The sequence below is a fragment of the Nicotiana tomentosiformis genome, chromosome 12, assembly GCF_000390325.3.
Source record: "Nicotiana tomentosiformis chromosome 12, ASM39032v3, whole genome shotgun sequence".
NCBI classification, from domain to species: domain Eukaryota; kingdom Viridiplantae; phylum Streptophyta; class Magnoliopsida; order Solanales; family Solanaceae; genus Nicotiana; species Nicotiana tomentosiformis.
In genome coordinates, this window is record NC_090823.1 from 99,616,203 (window position 1) to 99,636,633 (window position 20,431).

At 38.9% G+C, this 20,431-nt stretch overlaps 1 protein-coding gene across 2 annotated transcripts; it reads right to left on the reverse strand.

The window, feature by feature from the left end:
- Positions 1 to 1,019: 1,019 nt before the first annotated feature.
- Positions 1,020 to 19,367, reverse strand: LOC104115719 (monooxygenase 2-like). Of its 2 annotated transcripts, XM_009626408.4 has the most exons (6): positions 18,956 to 19,367; positions 18,134 to 18,280; positions 3,873 to 3,941; positions 3,181 to 3,346; positions 2,306 to 2,537; positions 1,020 to 1,737 (listed from the first exon to the last, which is right to left on the reverse strand). In XM_009626408.4, exons 1-6 carry the CDS (start codon positions 19,048 to 19,050, stop codon positions 1,175 to 1,177), a joined length of 1,272 nt encoding a protein of 423 aa, XP_009624703.1. In that variant the 5' UTR covers positions 19,051 to 19,367; the 3' UTR covers positions 1,020 to 1,174. The 2 variants fall into 2 exon arrangements, with proteins under 2 accessions (XP_009624703.1, XP_009624704.1); XM_009626409.4 differs by lacking the exon at positions 3,873 to 3,941.
- Positions 19,368 to 20,431: the final 1,064 nt, after the last annotated feature.

The window sequence follows — 20,431 nt, forward strand, 5'->3', positions numbered from 1 at the left end:
TATAAAATATATTTTAAAGGGTAAAAAAGACGAACGACATTTCGCTAAGGGCCTTCGTGCTTTTAATATAATATAGATAGATAGATTATAACATATTTTCTTTTTTAAATTGTGAAAAAAATTATCTGATACAGTTAAAACTAATGATTGTCACTTCAAAAGGTGGGTCAAGATTAATAAAAAAGATTTGAGGTTCAAATAAAGGAGAAAATCTATGAGGCTTTGATAGTCCAAATAAAAGTTTATGGATAAAAAGAAAAAGAGTTATGGAATTCAACATTTGTGCAAAACATTGTTGTATAAATTTTTTATTGTTAAAAAGAAAGTATTATATCCATAATAATTGAGGTCGTCTTTAACCTTTTGAACAATCCAGCAATAACAATCTCATTTTGGCCGTTGACCTTAAAGGCAAGAGAGTTTCTATCTATCAAATGTGAAAAGAGTAGTGTTACTCGAACCAAAGGATGAAGGTGTTAAGTGAAATAAAGTCTCTTAGATCCCCCTCTCAGTATATCTGGCTTCGTTAGTTAAATTTTTAGGCACCAAAGTTGCGGTGGAATGGATAAGATCCCTCTACCCTTAACAACAAGATTTGGATTCGAGTTTTGAGAATAAAAAATATTCTAGCAGGGCGCGCTTCTCCCTTTAATGGACTTACACAACAGGAATCCAAATTAATCGAACATCAAGGGGGAAAAAGAAGTTAAATTTCATCAAAGGAGAATGTTGTATTCCATGTACGTTAGTTGTTCTAAGAGTTATGTACTTCCTCCGTCCAAATGTATGTTTTCGAGAGCCCGTCTATAATTTTGATTGTTAATTTAGACACGGAATTTTTAAATTTTTTTATATATTTGAAAAGTAGATAAAAAGTACTAAAAATTACAATACTTAATAATTCGAAGTATTTGAAAGACTTATGAAAAATTATAATAAAAGAAAAACTTGTTTGACTCTTGCAAATTTGAATGAAACCACATAAATTGGGAGGAGGGAAGTACTCGTTAATAGCACAGTTGAAAAATAAACTCCTTACATATGATAGAGTGACACATTTGCAACCTTAGCTTCCATACAAGCTAGTTCTTACAACAACGTTTTCTAACTGTTCTTTTCTAGGTGCTTTTACTCATTGATCATAATAGCAATAAACGAAGTTTACATCTTCACTTCAACCAGAGTAGGTCAATAGTTTCCCACAATCAAAATCACCCATTCTCAGCATAGTCTCAATTGTAAATTGAGCCAAGAATTTCTCTCTCAAGTAGCTAATCACTTTCCCATTACTTTCTTGTGCCAAACCAACCAAATATGAAGTGCTAATAAGGTTAAAAATCCTCCATCTTCTTTCTTTTGCATACTTCTCCAAACCAACTTTAATTCTATTGTAAAAATCATCATCTTCTAATTTCTCCATTCCTGTTGGTAATTTTTTTGAAAAAGTTTCAGCAATGCACCTAGCAAGAACCACACCATCTTCTAATGCTGAACATCCACCTTGACCAATATCAGGTGTCATTGGGTGAAGTGCATCACCAACTAGACAAGTGTTTCTTTTGACAATATTGTATATCATTAAAATATTCAATGGCGATCTTAATTTTAGTTTGGCACAATATAAGCTATCTAGTGAGGTTCTCTGCAGGATATTGTATACTTCTTTTGACACGTTGCTGGCCATACTTAGCACAAATTGCTTCATTTTGACTGGACTTCCTTCTATCGATTCATCATCTGAGATGCATGCAATTCAAAAGCGTTACATGACAGACAGACAAAAAGCTAGAGATATTGGTATGACACATAAAAAAAAAGATAAAGAAATAGATAAGCAGACATAAAACGACAAAGATATGATTATTCTGTGGAGAAAGTACATAAATAAAAGGTCGTAATTATCTTCCGTGGAAGTCATATGACCATTAAATAATACTTATAAATATTGTCCTTGAAATACATTTTTAGTAACTAAATATATCAGAAAATAACTTTCTCGTAATCTTTTTTCTAGGAATTGATTTTTTATTTTTTTATTTTTCATCCGGTTTTCATGTATTGCATAGAAGTCCCGACTAAAAATTCGAGTCCAGCCACATGAACTAGGAAATTATTTCCACCATATATCAAAAACATACTACAGTGGCATTATATCTTCCGTGGAAAAAGTAGATAAATAAAATATTCTCCAATTTATCTTGTATGGAAAAGGTATGCATATATATCTCATTATCTTCAGTGGAAATTAAAGAAAAAGGTATGCTAATAATTGCGGTGTAGAAGCTAATTAAGGGAGCAGGCTTACAGTTGAGGGCAGATGGAGTAAAAGTGCAAAACCAGTACAAGCTCTTGTCATCACAGGGAAGGAAACCAATGCGAACTCCTCTTCCAAAATAAGCACAAAACTTAGGCTCAAACTCATGACCTTCTGAATACTCAACATATCCCCGAATAGCTGAACGATTTGCATCGACTAGTTTCGGGAGGCCCATCCACTTAGCCACCACCGAGTTCACACCGTCACATCCTATTAACACCTTCATGCAAAGCAGAAATATTCAAATCTTTTTTGGGCCCAGTTAATTGATTCGCACTGCCTAAGATTAGGGGAAGAGTTAGAGACCAAGGTATGGATTCGATAGAGTTCAATAACCTTGGCCCAATCTCTATATTTATCTTAAAATTAAACTTTATTTAATACGTAAAAATTATTAATTTCGAACTCAATTATATCTTAAACGATTAGAGTCCTGAACGCATAAATTTTTAAATTTTGGCTCCACCTCTACCTAAAACCAATTAAAGAGGGAAGCGTTCGAACACGAAATCTGGGTGAAGAAATCTTAGCCATTGTACCACAATCTAGGCTGCCCTATTTTCTACTACTAATTTGTTGCTTAATTTTCTGAAGTTGAAGGTTTAATTAAGGGTTTTTTATTTTTTATTTTTTTAATAAAGTCCATAGCTTCACATATTGTCATCTAACTAAGTTTTGAGTCGAATATGATAGCGCTTAGAGAACAATAATATCTTATGAGCTAGCTTAGTCGTAATTTTTGGTGATTTTTTATTTAATTTTATGTGAAATATGGGGATAGTTAATACTAATCAAGGTTTCAGGTATGGGATTCTATATGAAAATTTAACCCCAAAAAAATAAAAACAAGAATATATATTCACCTTGGTTCGAAGAACAGTTTTGTCAGCCAAATGTAGCAACTTGAATAGTCCAGAGTCTTGGATGGAAACAACGAGGGAAGAATACTTTATAGTTCCTGGGGGAAGTTCTTTCTCTAAAGTCTCCACTATCTCCTGTCTTTTCATACAACGGCTGTCGTAATCTCTACTGTATAACACAAAGAGTTGTGTTGTGAGATTTGACAAGTACGGTTATGTAACGAAATCATTTAATTTGGCTCAACCAAAAAAGAAAAGAAAAAGAGAAACAAATGACTCATGTCAATACTTTCATGTTATTATTAAAATATCACAATTTAGCTTTTAAGTTCCAGTTAGTCCATAGATTTTGGCTTCAATTTTTCAAAAAAAATAAATGAAAAACGCAAATGTAGTTTACACTTTGCAAATAAACTACTATGAATTTACTATGAATTCACTTTTGGATGTTTAAGTTAAACAAAAAAGATTTATTAAGTAATTTTAGCTCAAATTTGGAAAAGTTCTCGGGGCTTATGCCCCAAGTGAACACCCAGAGCGTTGGGGCTTACCCCCAGGCGAACGCTCGAAATGTCGGAGCCTACGCTCCGACATTATGATCACTCAGTGTCTTTTGGTACGCCTCGCCCTAGGACTCACCCGAAAAACGTCTTTTAGAACACTGTTCAAAATATCAAATTTAGAGTGTAGCTTACGGTTTGTTATTTGCCTCGAGGGAAATCTCTGCAGTAGGCATGCCTGAATCTGCTGAAAATGCTTCGAACCTACAGGAAGTTAAAAGCTTATTAAATTCAAGCTGAGATATCACTTTTCAAAGACTCGGACCGTTGGGAATAAACACCCCCCCTCCCCCCCCCCACACACACAAAAATAATAGTCACGATGCTAAAAGCGGAATAATAATGTAGCACCGAGATTTAGTAATTAACAAGAATAAAAGAGTGACAACGACACCAAGAATTTTACGTGGAAAACCCTTTTGAATAAGGGAAAAATCACGGCCCTGAGAGGAGCAACTGATGTCACTATAGTAAGGAATTTTATACTTTATAGGTCCGAGTAAAATACTCCAAAGGCCACTACAATACTCAAAAGAAATAACCGTCTTTTGATATTCCCACCTCACTAGAATATCGCTCACTCTCTATTTTTCTCACAGACTATTTTCTTATACCTTATCTGTGATGCCTCACTCTTTCTTTCTCTCTTTGTTGGTGTATTTTATAATGAGAGCAAGACACCTATTTATAGTGTTTAGGATTGCTTCATTGATGTCATCAATGATCTCATGAGTTTGGCAAGAGTCAAATATTCAATGTGAAACCAAAGAAATATTCGCCATAAAATCTTCCTTACTATTCCTTTAGTTGGCTTGACATTTCAAAGCCAAAATGAAGATGTCTTCCTTACACATTTCAAATCTCTACAGGATGTCAAAGGCCAACGGAACTGATGGACTCCTGTTAATCAGGTAACAAGCTGTCTGAACTGCTTTACCCCAGAATGACTTAGACATTTTAGCCATTCTGAGCATGCTTCTCACCTTTTCCACAATGGTGTGGTTCATACTTTCGGCTACGCCATTCTGTTGTGGAGCTCCAGGAACTGTCTTTTCATGTCTAATCCCATGGCTCGAACAATACTCTTCAAATTCTCTTGAAGTATACTCACCTCCATTGTCACTTCGGAGACGCTTTAGCTTTTGACATGTCTCCCTTTCCACCATAGCGTGAAACTTCTGGAAAACTTGAAACACCTGATCTTTGATTTTTAAAATATAAACCCTTAATTTTCGTGAAGCATCATCAATAAAAGTAACAAAATATTTGTTACCGCCCCACCCCCATCGATTCAATTTCCATTGGACCACAAATATCAGAATATACCAAATCAAGTATATTCAATTTTCTTTTAGACGATGTCTGAAATGAGACTCTATGTTGCTTACCAAATAAACAGTAGTCACAAGGTTTTATCGTTGTTTCTTTGGCATAAGAAATGAGTGATTTCTTGGAAAGAATCTGCAATCCCTTCTCGCTTATATGACCCATCCTTTTGTGCCACAAATCTGCAGAAATCTCATCTTGTGCCACGTTCAATTCACATTGGCATATTTCTGCATTTTTCCTGTACAACGTTCTACGAGCAACTCCCTTTGCAATCACCAATGATCCCTTGGTGAGTCTCTACTTTTGATTTGCAAAATAGTTCTCGTATCCATCTCGGTCTAAAGCATTTTCCAATGATCAAGTTCATCCGCAAATCAGGTACATGTCGCACGTCCTTTAGAACCAATGTGCATCCGACATTTGTCTTGATACAAATGTCACCGATCCTCGCAATCTTTGAGTAACTTGTGTTACCCATTTTCACAAGGCCGAAATCACGTGCTACATATCTGCAAAAAAGATCTCTTACCGGTGTGGCATGGTAAGATGCTGCTGTATCAACCACCCATTCCGACTCTGGACCTGATAAGTACATGCATTCCTCTTCTTCGTTTATATAGAGGACAACATTATCATTGTTTTGCACCATGGCGGTTGTGTTGTCGTCATTCATCTGGCCATTAGTTTCACCTTTGCCTTTCCTTGGATTTGGGCAATCTCTTTTGAAGTGACCTTGTTACACCCTATATTTTCGTATGTAAAAATGCGTCGTAAGCAAACTAATGTAGGACAAAATAATGAGATAATATTTAAAAGTATATAAAGTAAGTTAATCATGTTACCTCTGAGGTTACAAATATTGAAGATCATGAACAACAAGTACAAAGAGGGTTGGACAGTTCAGAAGCTAAAGCAATTAAATAAAACAATGTTTCATCGAAAGTCGACAAGTTGGGAATGTTATAACATGTACCTTTGGGGTGAGACTAGGGTGATTAACATGATAAAGAGATTATGTTATGATTTATATTAGTCGTATTACATCCGTGTGTTATGTTTTTAAGTCAAGCGAGTTGTGGAACAAAAGTCGATGAAAGTCATCACAAGTTACATTCATAAGTTTTACTGAAACTTTGGGTCACATGTAACTGCAATTTTCTCCCAATATACTTAGAGTTATGGTGTGTTCCACATATCAAATTAAAGATCTATGAGTCTATTTTTCAACGCATTAAACCATTTGTCAATACGACATCGGAGTAGAGAGATATGTGCATTTTTGCGATACTGCGCAAGCTGCTAGGTGACAAGTAGGTGTGTCACCTACTTGCTTAAATGAAAGCCCAAAAATGGGCCATTTCGGGTCGTCCAAAGAGGCCTTTTAAGGGCCTATTTTCTTCATATATTAGACTTAAAATAGAGCATAATAACCAGACATAAGCTCTGCAAAGAATCCTCCCAAAAATTTCCCACAAACCCTAATTGATTTTCTCTCCCTTTCAAGTTCCAATTGGAGGTAAAACTTAGAGTTTGAAGAACCAAGATAGGAGCTGAGTTATCCAACAAATAAGGTGAGTTTACTGCTCTCTTTCATCCATTTTTTCTTCTGTAAATTCATGGTAAGTCGTTCTATACTTGTAAGAACTCACGGGATGGTGATCGGAAGCCGTGAGTTCGAGTTATTCACTTGTAGCAGACTGTTTTGTGGACTGTTTTGTGTTGCTGTTGGGCTGCGTGTTTTATTACTATTTTGTGGAGTTTTGGAGGAGGAAGGGGGTTTATAAACACCATATAAATGTAGGGTGGTTGGCTGGTCATTCGTCATAATATTTTCGGGTCGTTTGACACTACTACGGTGGTCGTTTTGTGTACGAAGAGATTGGGGTGTGTTGGGCTGTTTTGTAGTATTTGATGGTGTATATAGGGCTGGAAAATGATGTATATATGTTGTTATTGTTCTGTCCTTGTATTGTTGGTGTTATCTTGAAGTTGGAGGAAGGGCATATTATAGGGGAGATGCTGCCCGTTTTAATACAAAATAGGTTTGTCGTTCGTTGTGTGATAGTTGTACCTTTCGTAACTTAACGATAGTATTATTATCATTCTTGTAGATTAAGGTGCGAAGAGGTGAGTTCAACTTGGTGATTGAAAAGATTGTGATAAGGTATGTTAAGGCTAAGCCTTCCTTCATTTTGGCATGATCTCGTAGCTACATGTGTTAGTAATGAGACAAAAAGAGAAGTTCATATTCATGAATTTATTCACACTATTCTAGTCTCATAAGTTACAATATTATTCCTTATCGAGACTCTATATTCAATTTTAGTATTGTCTTCTTTCAGTCAAGAGAGCAGCAAGCCTATATATACAGTATTACAGTATTTTCATTACCATCGAGCTATAATCGATGGGCAGGCCCCTATTGGGCAACCTCTGATCAGATGGAAAGTTATATACCGAGCCTACTGTGGCCGAGCGCCTATGAGCGAGCCCAGCATGGTCGAGATACATAGCCTAGTATGGCCGAGCGCCTATAAGCGAGCCTACTATGGCAGAGCAGTTATATATACCGAGCCTTATAAGGCCGTACAATTATTTTACTTACTATATTGAAGGAGTTGAGTCAGTATCAGCAGGTAAGTATATCTCCAGATCATCTTTGACTCCCAGTTAATTTCAGTTATCATATTATCAGTTCAGTTTCAGATTTCAGTTATTTTATTGCCTTACATACTCGGTACATTATTTCGTACTGACGTCCCTTTTTTGGGGGCGCTGCATTTCATGCGTGCAGGTTCAGACAGACAGACGGGTAGACCTCCTCAGTAGGTGTTTTCCGAGTTCCGCCTGATCGGTAAGCTCCACGTCTTTCGGAGTTGCCAGGACTAGAGTTTTGTGTACATCTTATGTATATCTGTATATATTTATGGGTAGGTCGGGGCCCTGTTCCGATCACAGTACATCTATCAGTAGAGGCTTGTAGGCATATCCTGTTGGTTAGTGCAGTATGTTGGGTTTGTATAAATTGGTGGTTTGTCAGCTGTAGTAGCTATGACGGCCTTGTCGGCCTAGCTTTATATTGATATTTAGTTAGTGCTAGTTTCCATTCAGTTTTATATTTTGCTTCGCAAATTGTCTTGCAAGGTGGCCCCATGGCCAAAGTATGACATTATGTGTTCAGAGTCCCTTAGTCGCAATTTGGTACGCCAGGTTAGGTGAGGCACGGGGTGCTTGTCTCGCTCCTAGGTTCGGGGCGTGACAAACTTGGTATCAGAGCAGTTCTGTCCTAGGGAGTCTACAAGCCGTGTCTAGTAGGGTCTTGTTTATAGATGTGTTGTGCACCACATTATATAAGCAAGGAACTACAGGGCATTTAGGAGTTGGTTACACTTCTTTGAAATCTAAATCGTGCTATAGAACTGAGTTATAGGAAATTTGAATTAAACTTATGTGTTGGTGTTTGCATGCACAGATGACGGTGACTAGGAAGACTACGGCTAGCCAGAGGAGAGATACAGTAGTAGGTGAGGGGACCAACAGGGTACCCCCAGTAGATGGGGCCCAGTCTGAGGCTCAAGGGGAGACCCCTACTCAGCCATTACCGGCTCCTCCACCAACTACGGAGATTCCTAGGGAAACCGCACATCCAGTTCCCCCTCCACTTCCATCAGATCAGGACTTAAGGAGTGTGGTGCATTTGTTGACACAGTTGGTAGCTACCCAGCAACATGCTAGGGCATCAGCTAGTGCAGGAACTTCTGAGGGGTCTGGGAGTTCAAGGGTCCGAGAGTTTATTGCTTTGAGTCCCCCAGAGTTCACGGGGACAGATCAGAGGGAGGACCCGCAGGATTTCATAGATCAGCTTCACAGGATCTTTCGTGTTATGCATGCCACGGAGAAAGAGGCAGTTGAGCTAGCAGCTTTTCGACTCCGAGATATAGCCATCCTTTGGTATGAGGGATGGGAGAGGTCCAGGGGACGTGATACACCTCCAGCTATTTGGGAGAATTTTTCAGATGCTTTCCTTGACCAGTACTTACCGCGGGAGATCCGACAGGCTCGAGTCGATCAGTTTCTAGCCCTCAAGCAGGGTAATATGAGTGTTCGAGAGTATAGTCTCCGTTTTGACTCATTGGCCAGATATGCACCATCCATAGTTTCTACTATGCGGGACAGGATTCACAGGTTTATAGCAGGGTTAGCCCCAGAGTTAACCGAGGCATGTGCCACCGCTGCATTGTAGGATAGTATGGATATCTCCCGGATTCAGGCATTCGCCCAGAATATAGAAAGGGGTAGGCGTCGGCAGCAGGGTACAGAGAGGGCTGAGCAAGGGCAACGTAAGAGGATGAGATTTCCCAGGTCTCAGGAGCAATCTCAGGGTAGTTATAGGACCCAGTACTTCGGACGGCCACCTAGGCCTCCGCCACCTCAGTTACAGGGTTACGGGTATGACCGCTATACTCAGTCAGGACCAGGTGAGAGCTCACGGGCGTCGGGTTTGCAGCGACAACGAGGTTCTGCGCAGACATGGTCATTTCCTCCGCGGTGTGACATCTGTGGTAGAGGACACTTGGGTCAATGCCGAGCAGGTTCTGATGCTTGTTATACATGTGGGCGTCCGGGGCATATGATGCGAGATTGCCCAAATAGAGATTCTGGGGGAATGGCACAACCAGCGAGTTCAGCAACAGGATCGTCTATGTCCGTGCATCCTTCAAGGCGTGAGTCTCAGTCTTCGGCTGGTAGAGGTCGAGGCAGAGGTAGAGGTTCCAGTTCAAGTGGTAATCAGAACCGTATCTATGCTTTAGCGGGTCGACAGGACCAGGAGTCTTCACCAGACGTTGTGACAGGTATATTAACCATTTGCTCTCACGATGCTTATGCTTTGATAGACCCAGGATCTACTTTATCGTATATTACCCCATTTGTCGCGAGGAAGTTTGGTATAGTGCCTGAAATACTAAGTGATCCTTTTGCGGTATCTACACCGGTCGGAGAATCGATTATTGCTAGACGGGTTTACCGAGGTTGTACGGTGACAATTTGTAGTCGTCAGACCTCAGCTGACCTAGTTGAGCTAGAGATGATGGACTTTGATGCTATCATGGGCATGGACTGGTTGGCAGCTTGCTATGCCACAGTTGATTGCCGAGCAAAGGTAGCCAAATTTCATTTTCCGGGTGAGCCAGTCCTTGAATGGGTAGGTAATACACCAACACCCAGAGGTAGGTTTATTTCCTATCTGAAGGCGAGGAAAATGATCGCAAAAGGGTGCATTTATCATATTGTGCGAGTTAGAGATGCAGATGCTGAGATACCTACACTTCAGTCTATTCCCATAGTCAAAGAGTATGCAGATGTGTTTCCAGATGAGCTTCCAGGTATTCCTCCAGAGCGAGAGATTGATTTTAGCATCGATTTGCTTCCAGGAACTCAACCAATATCCGTCCCTCCGTATAGAATGGCACCTGCCGAATTGAAGGAGTTGAAGGAGCAGTTAAAAGATTTGCTGGAGAAAGGTTACATTAGGCCCAGTACCTCACCTTGGGGTGCACCGGTACTATTTGTGCGGAAGAAAGACGGCTCGCTGAGGATGTGTATCGATTATAGGCAGTTGAACAAGGTAACTATTAAGAATAAGTATCCACTTCCAAGGATCGATGACTTGTTTGATCAGTTGCAGGGAGCTAGATGCTTTTCCAAGATTGATTTGAGGTCGGGGTACCACCAGGTCAGAGTTCGGGAAAAAGATATTCCGAAGACAGCCTTCAGGACCCGATATGGCCACTTCGAGTTCCTTGTCATGTCCTTCGGGTTGACTAATGCACCCGCTGTATTTATGGACTTGATGAATAGCCTATTCCGGCCATTTTTAGATCTGTTCGTGATAGTATTTATTGATGATATTCTGGTTTATTCCCGTTCAGAGGATGAGCATGCGGACCACCTGCGAGCGGTACTCCAAACCCTCCGTGATCGTAAGTTGTATGCTAAGTTTTCTAAATGTGAGTTCTGGTTGAAGTCTGTAGCATTCTTGGGGCATATTGTATCAGATGAAGGGATAAAGGTGGACACTCAGAAGATTGAGGCCGTGAAATCTTGGCCTAGACCTACCACTCCGACAGAGGTTCGTAGCTTTCTAGGCTTAGCAGGATACTATCGGAGGTTCGTAGAGGGTTTTTCTTCCCTTTCGGCACCATTGACGAAGTTGACACAGAAAGAAACTAAGTTTCAATGGACAGAGGCTTGTGAGCGGAGTTTCCAAGAGCTTAAGAACAAGTTGACCTCAGCTCCAGTTCTAACACTTCCAGAGGGTCTAGAGGGTTATGCCGTGTATTGTGATGCATCAGGTGTCGGGTTAGGATGTGTCCTGATGCAACATGGGAAGGTAATTGCATATGCTTCAAGGCAGTTGAGGAAGCACGAGAGGAATTATCCGACCCACGACCTCGAGTTAGCTGCGGTTGTCCATGCACTTAAGATATGGCGGCATTATTTATATGGTGTTCATGTTGATATATTTACTGATCATAAAAGCCTACAATATATTTTCAAGCAGAAAGAGTTGAATTTGCGACAGAGGCGATGGCTTGAGTTATTGAAAGATTACGATGTTAACATTCTCTACCATCCAGGGAAAGCTAATGTTGTAGCAGATGCCTTAAGTCGCCGATCTATGGGTAGCTTAGCACATGTAGAGCCCGAGAAAAGACAATTAGCTAGAGATATTCATCAATTGGCTTCGTTGGGGGTTCGGTTAGTAGATTCTGAGGATGGTGGAGTTGTAATCCAAAACACTGCAAAATCATCCCTCATAGCTGAAGTCAAGGAAAGGCAGTACGAGGACCCAGAGTTGGTCGAGTTGAGAGAGCGAGTTCCGCAGCAGAAGAAGCCATTGTTAGAGCTCAAGGGAGATGGGGTTCTCAGATACAAGGGTCGTTTGTGTGTTCCAGATGTAGCAGGGCTACGAGACAGGATTATGTCAGAGGCACATTATTCATGGTATTCCATCCACCCTGGATCGACGAAGATGTATCATGACATTAAGGATATGTACTGGTGGAATGATATGAAGAAGAACATTGCTGAGTTTGTCGCCCAATGTACTAGTTGCCAGCAAGTGAAGGTAGAACACCAGAAGCCCGGAGGGCTAATGCAGACTATAGAGATCCCGACATGGAAATGGGAGGCGATAAACATGGACTTTATCATGGGTTTACCTCGTTCTAATCGTAAGTTCGATTCCATATGGGTGATAGTCGATAGGTCACGAAATCAGCTCACTTCCTACCGGTCAGATCTACATATACAGCAGAAGATTATGCAAAGTTATATATTAAGGAGATAGTGCGGCTACACGGAGTACCAGTTTCTATTATATCTGACCGTGGGGCTCAGTTTACAGCATATTTTTGGAGGTCATTTCAGAGAGGTCTAGGGACTCAGGTGAATCTCAGCACAGCTTTTCATCCACAGACTGATGGACAAGCCGAGCGCACAATTCAGACGCTCGAGGATATGTTACGAGTATGTGTGTTGGATTTTAAAAGAAGTTGGGATGAACATCTACCTCTTATCGAGTTTGCATATAATAACAGTTACCACTCCAGTATCCAGATGGCTCCGTACGAGGCTTTGTATGGGCGTAAGTGCAGATCTCCTATAGGGTGGTTTGATGTTGGAGAATCTGGGTTACATGGGCCAGACCTGGTTCAGCAGGCCATAGAGAAAGTAAAGGTTATCCGGGAGCGACTGTTGACAGCTCAGAGTCGTCAGAAGTCATATTTTGACGTGCGGCGACGAGACTTAGAGTTCAGGATTAATGACTGGGTATTCTTAAAGGTATCACCTATGAAGGGCGTGATGAGGTTTGGCAAGAAAGGAAAGCTTAGCCCACGGTATATTGGGCCTTATAGGATCATTCGGAGAGTGGGCCAACTAGCTTATGAGTTAGAGTTGCCCTCAGAATTGGAGTCTGTCCATCCGGTTTTTCACGTATCTATGCTACGGAAGTGCATTGGCGATCCTACCCGAGTGGTGCCCACGGATGATGTACAGATTACAGAGGACTTGTCATACGAGGAAATTCCAGTTGCCATCCTAGACCGACAAATCCGCAATCTACGAAATAAGGAGATAGCTTCCGTAAAGGTTTTATGGAGGAGCAAGAATGTAGAAGAGATGACGTGGGAATCGGAGGAAGAAATGAAGTCTAAATACCCCCACCTATTTCAAAATGAAGATATGGTTCGAGATGGGACGCTACAACATAGCTCTATGTAGGCTAGCAGGTCATCAGGTAAGCTTTTATTTTTCACTTTCAATATTTATGATTTACGGTCGGTGAGGCAAATTGCTGCTATTTATAAAGATTGGCCATGTGTGGCATGCATAGTATGTTTCTGGCTACGTGCAGGTTGGTTTTAACCTAGTGTACGAAGGATACTCTGGAAAAAGTTTCCAAAGTCTCCAAGAGTAAACATTCGAGGACGAATGTTCCCAAGGGGGAGTGATGTTACACCCTATATTTTCGTATGTAAAAATGCGTCGTAAGCAAACTAATGTAGGACAAAAAAATGAGATAATATTTAAAAGTATATAAAGTAAGTTAATCATGTTACCTCTGAGGTTACAAATATTGAAGATCATGAACAACAAGTACAAAGAGGGTTGGACAGTTCAGAAGCTAAAGCAATTAAATAAAACAATGTTTCATCGAAAGTCGACAAGTTGGGAATGTTATAACATGTACCTTTGGGGTGAGACTAGGGTGATTAACATGATAAAGAGATTATGTTATGATTTATATTAGTCGTATTACATCCGTGTGTTATGTTTTTAAGTCAAGCGAGTTGTGGAACAAAAGTCGATGAAAGTCATCACAAGTTACATTCATAAGTTTTACTGAAACTTTGGGTCACATGTAACTGCAATTTTCTCCCAATATACTTAGAGTTATGGTGTGTTCCACACATCAAATTAAAGATCTATGAGTCTATTTTCCAACGCATTAAACCATTTGTCAATACGACATTGGAGTAGAGAGATATGTGCATTTTTGCGATACTGCGCAAGCTGCTAGGTGACAAGTAGGTGTGTCACCTACTTGCTTAAATGAAAGCCCAAAAATGGGCCATTTCGGGTCGTCCAAAGAGGCCTTTTAAGGGCCTATTTTCTTCATATATTAGACTTAAAATAGAGCATAATAACCAGACATAAGCTCTGCAAAGAATCCTCCCAAAAATTTCCCACAAACCCTAATTGATTTTCTCTCCCTTTCAAGTTCCAATTGGAGGTAAAACTTAGAGTTTGAAGAACCAAGATAGGAGCTGAGTTATCCAACAAATAAGGTGAGTTTACTGCTCTCTTTCATCCATTTTTTCTTCTGTAAATTCATGGTAAGTCGTTCTATACTTGTAAGAACTCACGGGATGGTGATCGGAAGCCGTGAGTTCGAGTTATTCACTTGTAGCGGACTGTTTTGTGGACTGTTTTGTGTTGCTGTTGGGCTGCGTGTTTTATTACTATTTTGTGGAGTTTTGAAGGAGGAAGGGGGTTTATAAACACCATATAAATGTAGGGTGGTTGGCTGGTCGTTCGTCATAACATTTTCGGGTCGTTTGACACTACTACGGTGGTCGTTTTGTGTACGAAGAGATTGGGGTGTGTTGGGCTGTTTTGTAGTATTTGATGGTGTATATAGGGCTGGAAAATGATGTATATATGTTGTTATTGTTCTGTCCTTGTATTGTTGGTGTTATCTTGAAGTTGGAGGAAGGGCATATTATAGGGGAGATGCTGCCCGTTTTAATACAAAATAGGTTTGTCGTTCGTTGTGCGATAGTTGTACCTTTCGTAACTTAACGATAGTATTATTATCATTCTTGTAGATTAAGGTGCGAAGAGGTGAGTTCAACTTGGTGATTGAAAAGATTGTGATAAGGTATGTTAAGGCTAAGCCTTCCTTCATTTTGGCATGATCTCGTAGCTACATGTGTTAGTAATGAGACAAAAAGAGAAGTTCATATTCATGAATTTATTCACACTATTCTAGTCTCATAAGTTACAATATTATTCCTTATCGAGACTCTATATTCAATTTTAGTATTGTCTTCTTTCAGTCAAGAGAGCAGCAAGCCTATATATACAGTATTACAGTATTTTCATTACCATCGAGCTATAATCGATGGGCAGGCCCCTATTGGGCAACCTCTGATCAGATGGAAAGTTATATACCGAGCCTACTGTGGCCGAGCGCCTATGAGCGAGCCCAGCATGGTCGAGATACATAGCCTAGTATGGCCGAGCGCCTATAAGCGAGCCTACTATGGCAGAGCAGTTATATATACCGAGCCTTATAAGGCCGTACAATTATTTTACTTACTATATTGAAGGAGTTGAGTCAGTATCAGCAGGTAAGTATATCTCCAGATCATCTTTGACTCCCAGTTAATTTCAGTTATCATATTATCAGTTCAGTTTCAGATTTCAGTTATTTTATTGCCTTACATACTCGGTACATTATTTCGTACTGACGTCCCTTTTTTGGGGGCGCTGCATTTCATGCGTGCAGGTTCAGACAGACAGACGGGTAGACCTCCTCAGTAGGTGTTTTCCGAGTTCCGCCTGATCGGTAAGCTCCACGTCTTTCGGAGTTGCCAGGACTAGAGTTTTGTGTACATCTTATGTATATCTGTATATATTTATGGGTAGGTCGGGGCCCTGTTCCGATCACAGTACATCTATCAGTAGAGGCTTGTAGGCATATCCTGTTGGTTAGTGCAGTATGTTGGGTTTGTATAAATTGGTGGTTTGTCAGCTGTAGTAGCTATGACGGCCTTGTCGGCCTAGCTTTATATTGATATTTAGTTAGTGCTAGTTTCCATTCAGTTTTATATTTTGCTTCGCAAATTGTCTTGCAAGGTGGCCCCATGGCCAAAGTATGACATTATGTGTTCAGAGTCCCTTAGTCGCAATTTGGTACGCCAGGTTAGGTGAGGCACGGGGTGCTTGTCTCGCTCCTAGGTTCGGGGCGTGACAGACCTCATTGATGACAATTGTAGCAATTTCTAGCTCTTGATTTGGATCTGTTCTTAGACTTCCCACGAGCTACAGATCTACCATAGTTGCTCGAACTCCTTTGATAACTTCTGCCTCTACCTTTTATGATGAGAGCATGTCCTTGATTTTTAGGCTTCTTTCTTATCTTCTCATTGAGTAGAAGAGATGATGTGACATCTTTCAACTCAATGGTAGTCTTACCGTGCAAGATGGTTGTTACCAGATTATCGTACGAAGATGGCAACGAGTTCAACAACAAGATGGATTTATCTTCTTCCTCGATTTTCACTCCGAGATTGGCGATCTGTGTGATTAGTCCGTTAAACACATTTAAATGTGACAAAAAATTCGTACCTTCACCCATGTGTAGAGCGTATAACTGCTTCTTCATGTACAATTTATTTATTAGCATTTTGGACATGTATAGGCTTTCCAACCTTGTCCAAATGTCACGTGCGGTGTCTTCATCAATGATGTTATTTACCACATCATCTGATAAGTGCAACTTGATTGCACAAGCATCCCTTTCATCCAAGTGATCCCAATCCTCAGCTTTCATGGTATCAGGCATTTTGGCATCAACATCTAGTACCTTGTGTAATCCTTGTTGGATGAGCAGATCTCTCATCCTTCTTTGCTATATTGATAAATCGCTATCTCCTTAAATTTTGCTACCTCGTACTTTACTCCGGACATTTTTGTTTTTCACCGAGTATAGTACTACCGACAGTGAATAGTATTTTCGTGAACGAGCAGAATCTGTGCTCTGATAATAGTTGTTGGGAGTAAACCTCCCACAAAAATAATAGTTCCGGTACTAAAAGCGGAATAATAATATAGCACCGAGATTTGGTAATTAACAAGAATAAAAGAGTGACAACGACACCAAGATTTTTACGTGGAAAACCCTTTTGAATAAGGGAAATACCACGGCCCTGAGAGGAGCAACTGATATCACTATAGTAAGGAATTTTATACTTTGTAGGTCCGAGTAAAATACTCCAAAGACCACTACAACACTCAAAAAAAATAACTCTCTTTTGATATTTTCACCTCACTACAATATCGCCTATTTTCTATTTTTTTCACATACTATTTTCTTATACTTTGTCTGTGATGCCTCACTCTTTCTTTCTCTCTTTGTTGATATATTTTACAATGAGAGCAAGACACCTATTTATAATGTTTAGGATTGCTTCATTGATGTCATCAATGATCTCATGAGTTTGGCAAGAGTCAAATATTCAATGTGAAACCAAAAAAATATTTGCTATAAAATCTTCTTTACTATTCCTTTAGTTGGCTTGACATTTCAAAGCCAAAAGAAAGATGTCTTCCTTACACATGGGATAGACCCATCACGAACAACTCTTTTCTTAAACGACTCTTCATCTGGATGAAACAGAGAAGCAATGAAACGAGGATTTACTAAAACAATAGCTACACAATGAATCATCACAAGAACACTGTATATAGCTGGATCTTGGAGTTGCAACAAAAACGGAAAATATATGCATCTTTAGCAAATACTTTTTACATGTTGGGTAAATACTGGGAACAGGGGAGAAGCTACACTTTCAATTGACCACTAGGAAAATTACTTAAAATATATCAAGTTTTAGAGGGATATTGCAGTAGCATCATCCTTACTGTTGATACCTTCCTTTCAAAGTTTCCACACTAAAAAAGTATTAAGCATATACGTGACGCAACCCACTAAAAAGATTATTTATAGGAAGTAGATAGAGACAAATTAAAATGTTATGTTGGCAGGTTACATTAAAGAAGAACAACCAAACAATGCGTAGTTCTAATTGCGTGATTGACTGTTATTAGTTGCTAAATTGGAGATAAGTACAAAGCTCATCAACTGAGATGACTATTCAAAAAGTTCAGACATAAAGAGATGCGGATTCAAAATTTAAAATTTACGGATTCTTACAACAAACTCAAGTTAATATATAATAATAATCGAATTAAGCTTTTTGTGGCCTTACACGTACCGACTAAACTGGAGAGAATGTTGTCTAAGAGTATCTCCAACGCCAAGAGCGTCCAGTGCCCTCCAGGCGTTGGTCCATAAAGTAAGGGCAAATCCTGATGTTCGCAAAGAGTCTGATGATTCCAACACTAAGCTCCGCAACCCCAGCCTAAAGAACAAAATAACCATCAGTAATTCTATCAAAAACACGTACGTAAAGACCATGCACCAAAATATATAACCATATATAGGCGAATTTATTTGGTGTCGAATTCATGTGCTCAACTAAATCCATTAGATCATTACTTAAAGTAATGAGGTTGTATCAAAAAAGTGAATTCATTACTTTCATCAGCTTGAATTATGTATAGATGGAAAGAATTTTTTTTTAATTAAAATGCATATACTATGTAATAAGATCATACACTTGTTAATTTATATCATAAATTACCTCTGATAATAACTTATTCCTTATCATTTTATGTGAATGTGTTTAATTAACGGTAACCGAGTTTAAAAAAGAAAAAAGAAAAACTTTTGAAATTTGTGTTCTTAAACATTTTATGATATTTCTGTGGCTATAAAACCTTGTCATTAAGAATAAATCGAGAAATTAAAGTTAAACTATTTCTAAATATAAAATTGTATCATAACATTTTAATCAGACTAAGAAGTAAAACATAAAATGGAACATAGCATACGTGACCGTTAAATATGACACACAAAAATTGGTACACCCGCCGTCCCAATTTACGTGGCAGTGTTTGACCGGAACAAAGTATGAACACATAGTTTGGACAAAGTACTTTCTAGGGTATATTGCTCTTTCGTACTCTTTCTATACCTGTGAAGTGCCAAAGAAGTGGCAAGTCCAGCAATTCCAGCACCTACTATGACAATGTCCTCATTTATCTCCATTTGCTCCTTTTGTGGCTGCATGCTGCTTTGGCTGGTGGTATTCCTGCTATATTATAGTAGTTCTCCAACTGATAATTGATTATTAAACTTTCATGGACATTCCTTGTTGTAAAAATATTGAAGTATGCAGAATATGATTTAGGCGTGTCAAGGACACTGTCCTTAAAGATATTTCGCCCACACCGTGATGAATATTATTAGGTGTATCCCCTAAAATTCAACAAGCTCTTCTAGTATAACTAGGAGCAGAAACAACAAAGATTAATCAGAAAAAAAATTCAGCAAAAAAGAAAAGGGAAGAAAAGTTTTAAGTTTGTTCACTCTACTACAAATGAACACAAGCAGATACCTTTATATATAGTCCAAAGGAGATGGACGTCTGATGTAATGAAAAACGTTAAAATCCATCTAGGATTCAATGCCAAAACGTCAAATTCATTTAAGGCAATCAACGTTAGAATTATTTAAGACCGAAGAAACATTATTATCAAAGTTAAGGAAATGTTATCAAAATCAACGTTAAGGAAGCGGTCATACAAGACCAACTTTGGTTAAATTCAAAGTTACAAAAAAATAATTGATTTTGATACCCATTCAATGTTAATAAAATATTATATTTAAAGTTATTCTAATGTATTATACACATCAAAATATATTCAAATTGATTGGTCTAATAAAGACCCATTACAAGAATGAACCTAGACATCAATTTGAATATTCTTTTTGAGATATTAAAATTATTATTTTTTAACAATCCTCCACATAGCTCAAAAAGGATATCATAATGAAAAAAAAAAATTGGATTTTCACAAATGAGCATAATGCGTCGAATCTGGTATTTCTTGGACTATGAACCAGACCTATATATAATAAGATTAAACTTACAGAACAATTGGTGAAGTTCAAAACTTCTATGAACCAAGAATTCTTTTGTAAGTTTAGTGTCTTATCTATCATATTATACCTCCACACACTTGGTTGTTTATTGCGGTTTTGTGCTAATAGGCCATGCGTGCACCTGGTTTTCGTGAGTGCTCTAGAATATTTGTTTGCCATAAATTTCATAGGAGCGGCCCCACTCCACACTCATATGATCCATCCATCAAGTGTATTCTGCAGTAGAATACACCACCTATAAAAGGCTATGGATTATTAGATTAAGAGTTTAATAACTCAGCCTCCCATTCCTTGCAGTCTTGCAATATATATACACTCTATAGGAAGGGACATAATTTAATAGCGCACATTTGATCAACTAATGACTTGTTATTACCCATATGAACCTATTTCATGGGATCTTCAATCACATAGGTTGAGTTACCATCACTATTGATATAACTCAAATTGGCAATAGTCACATTCCCCTTGATGTTTTAGAGATTAATTTTCTTCTCAAAGGTTT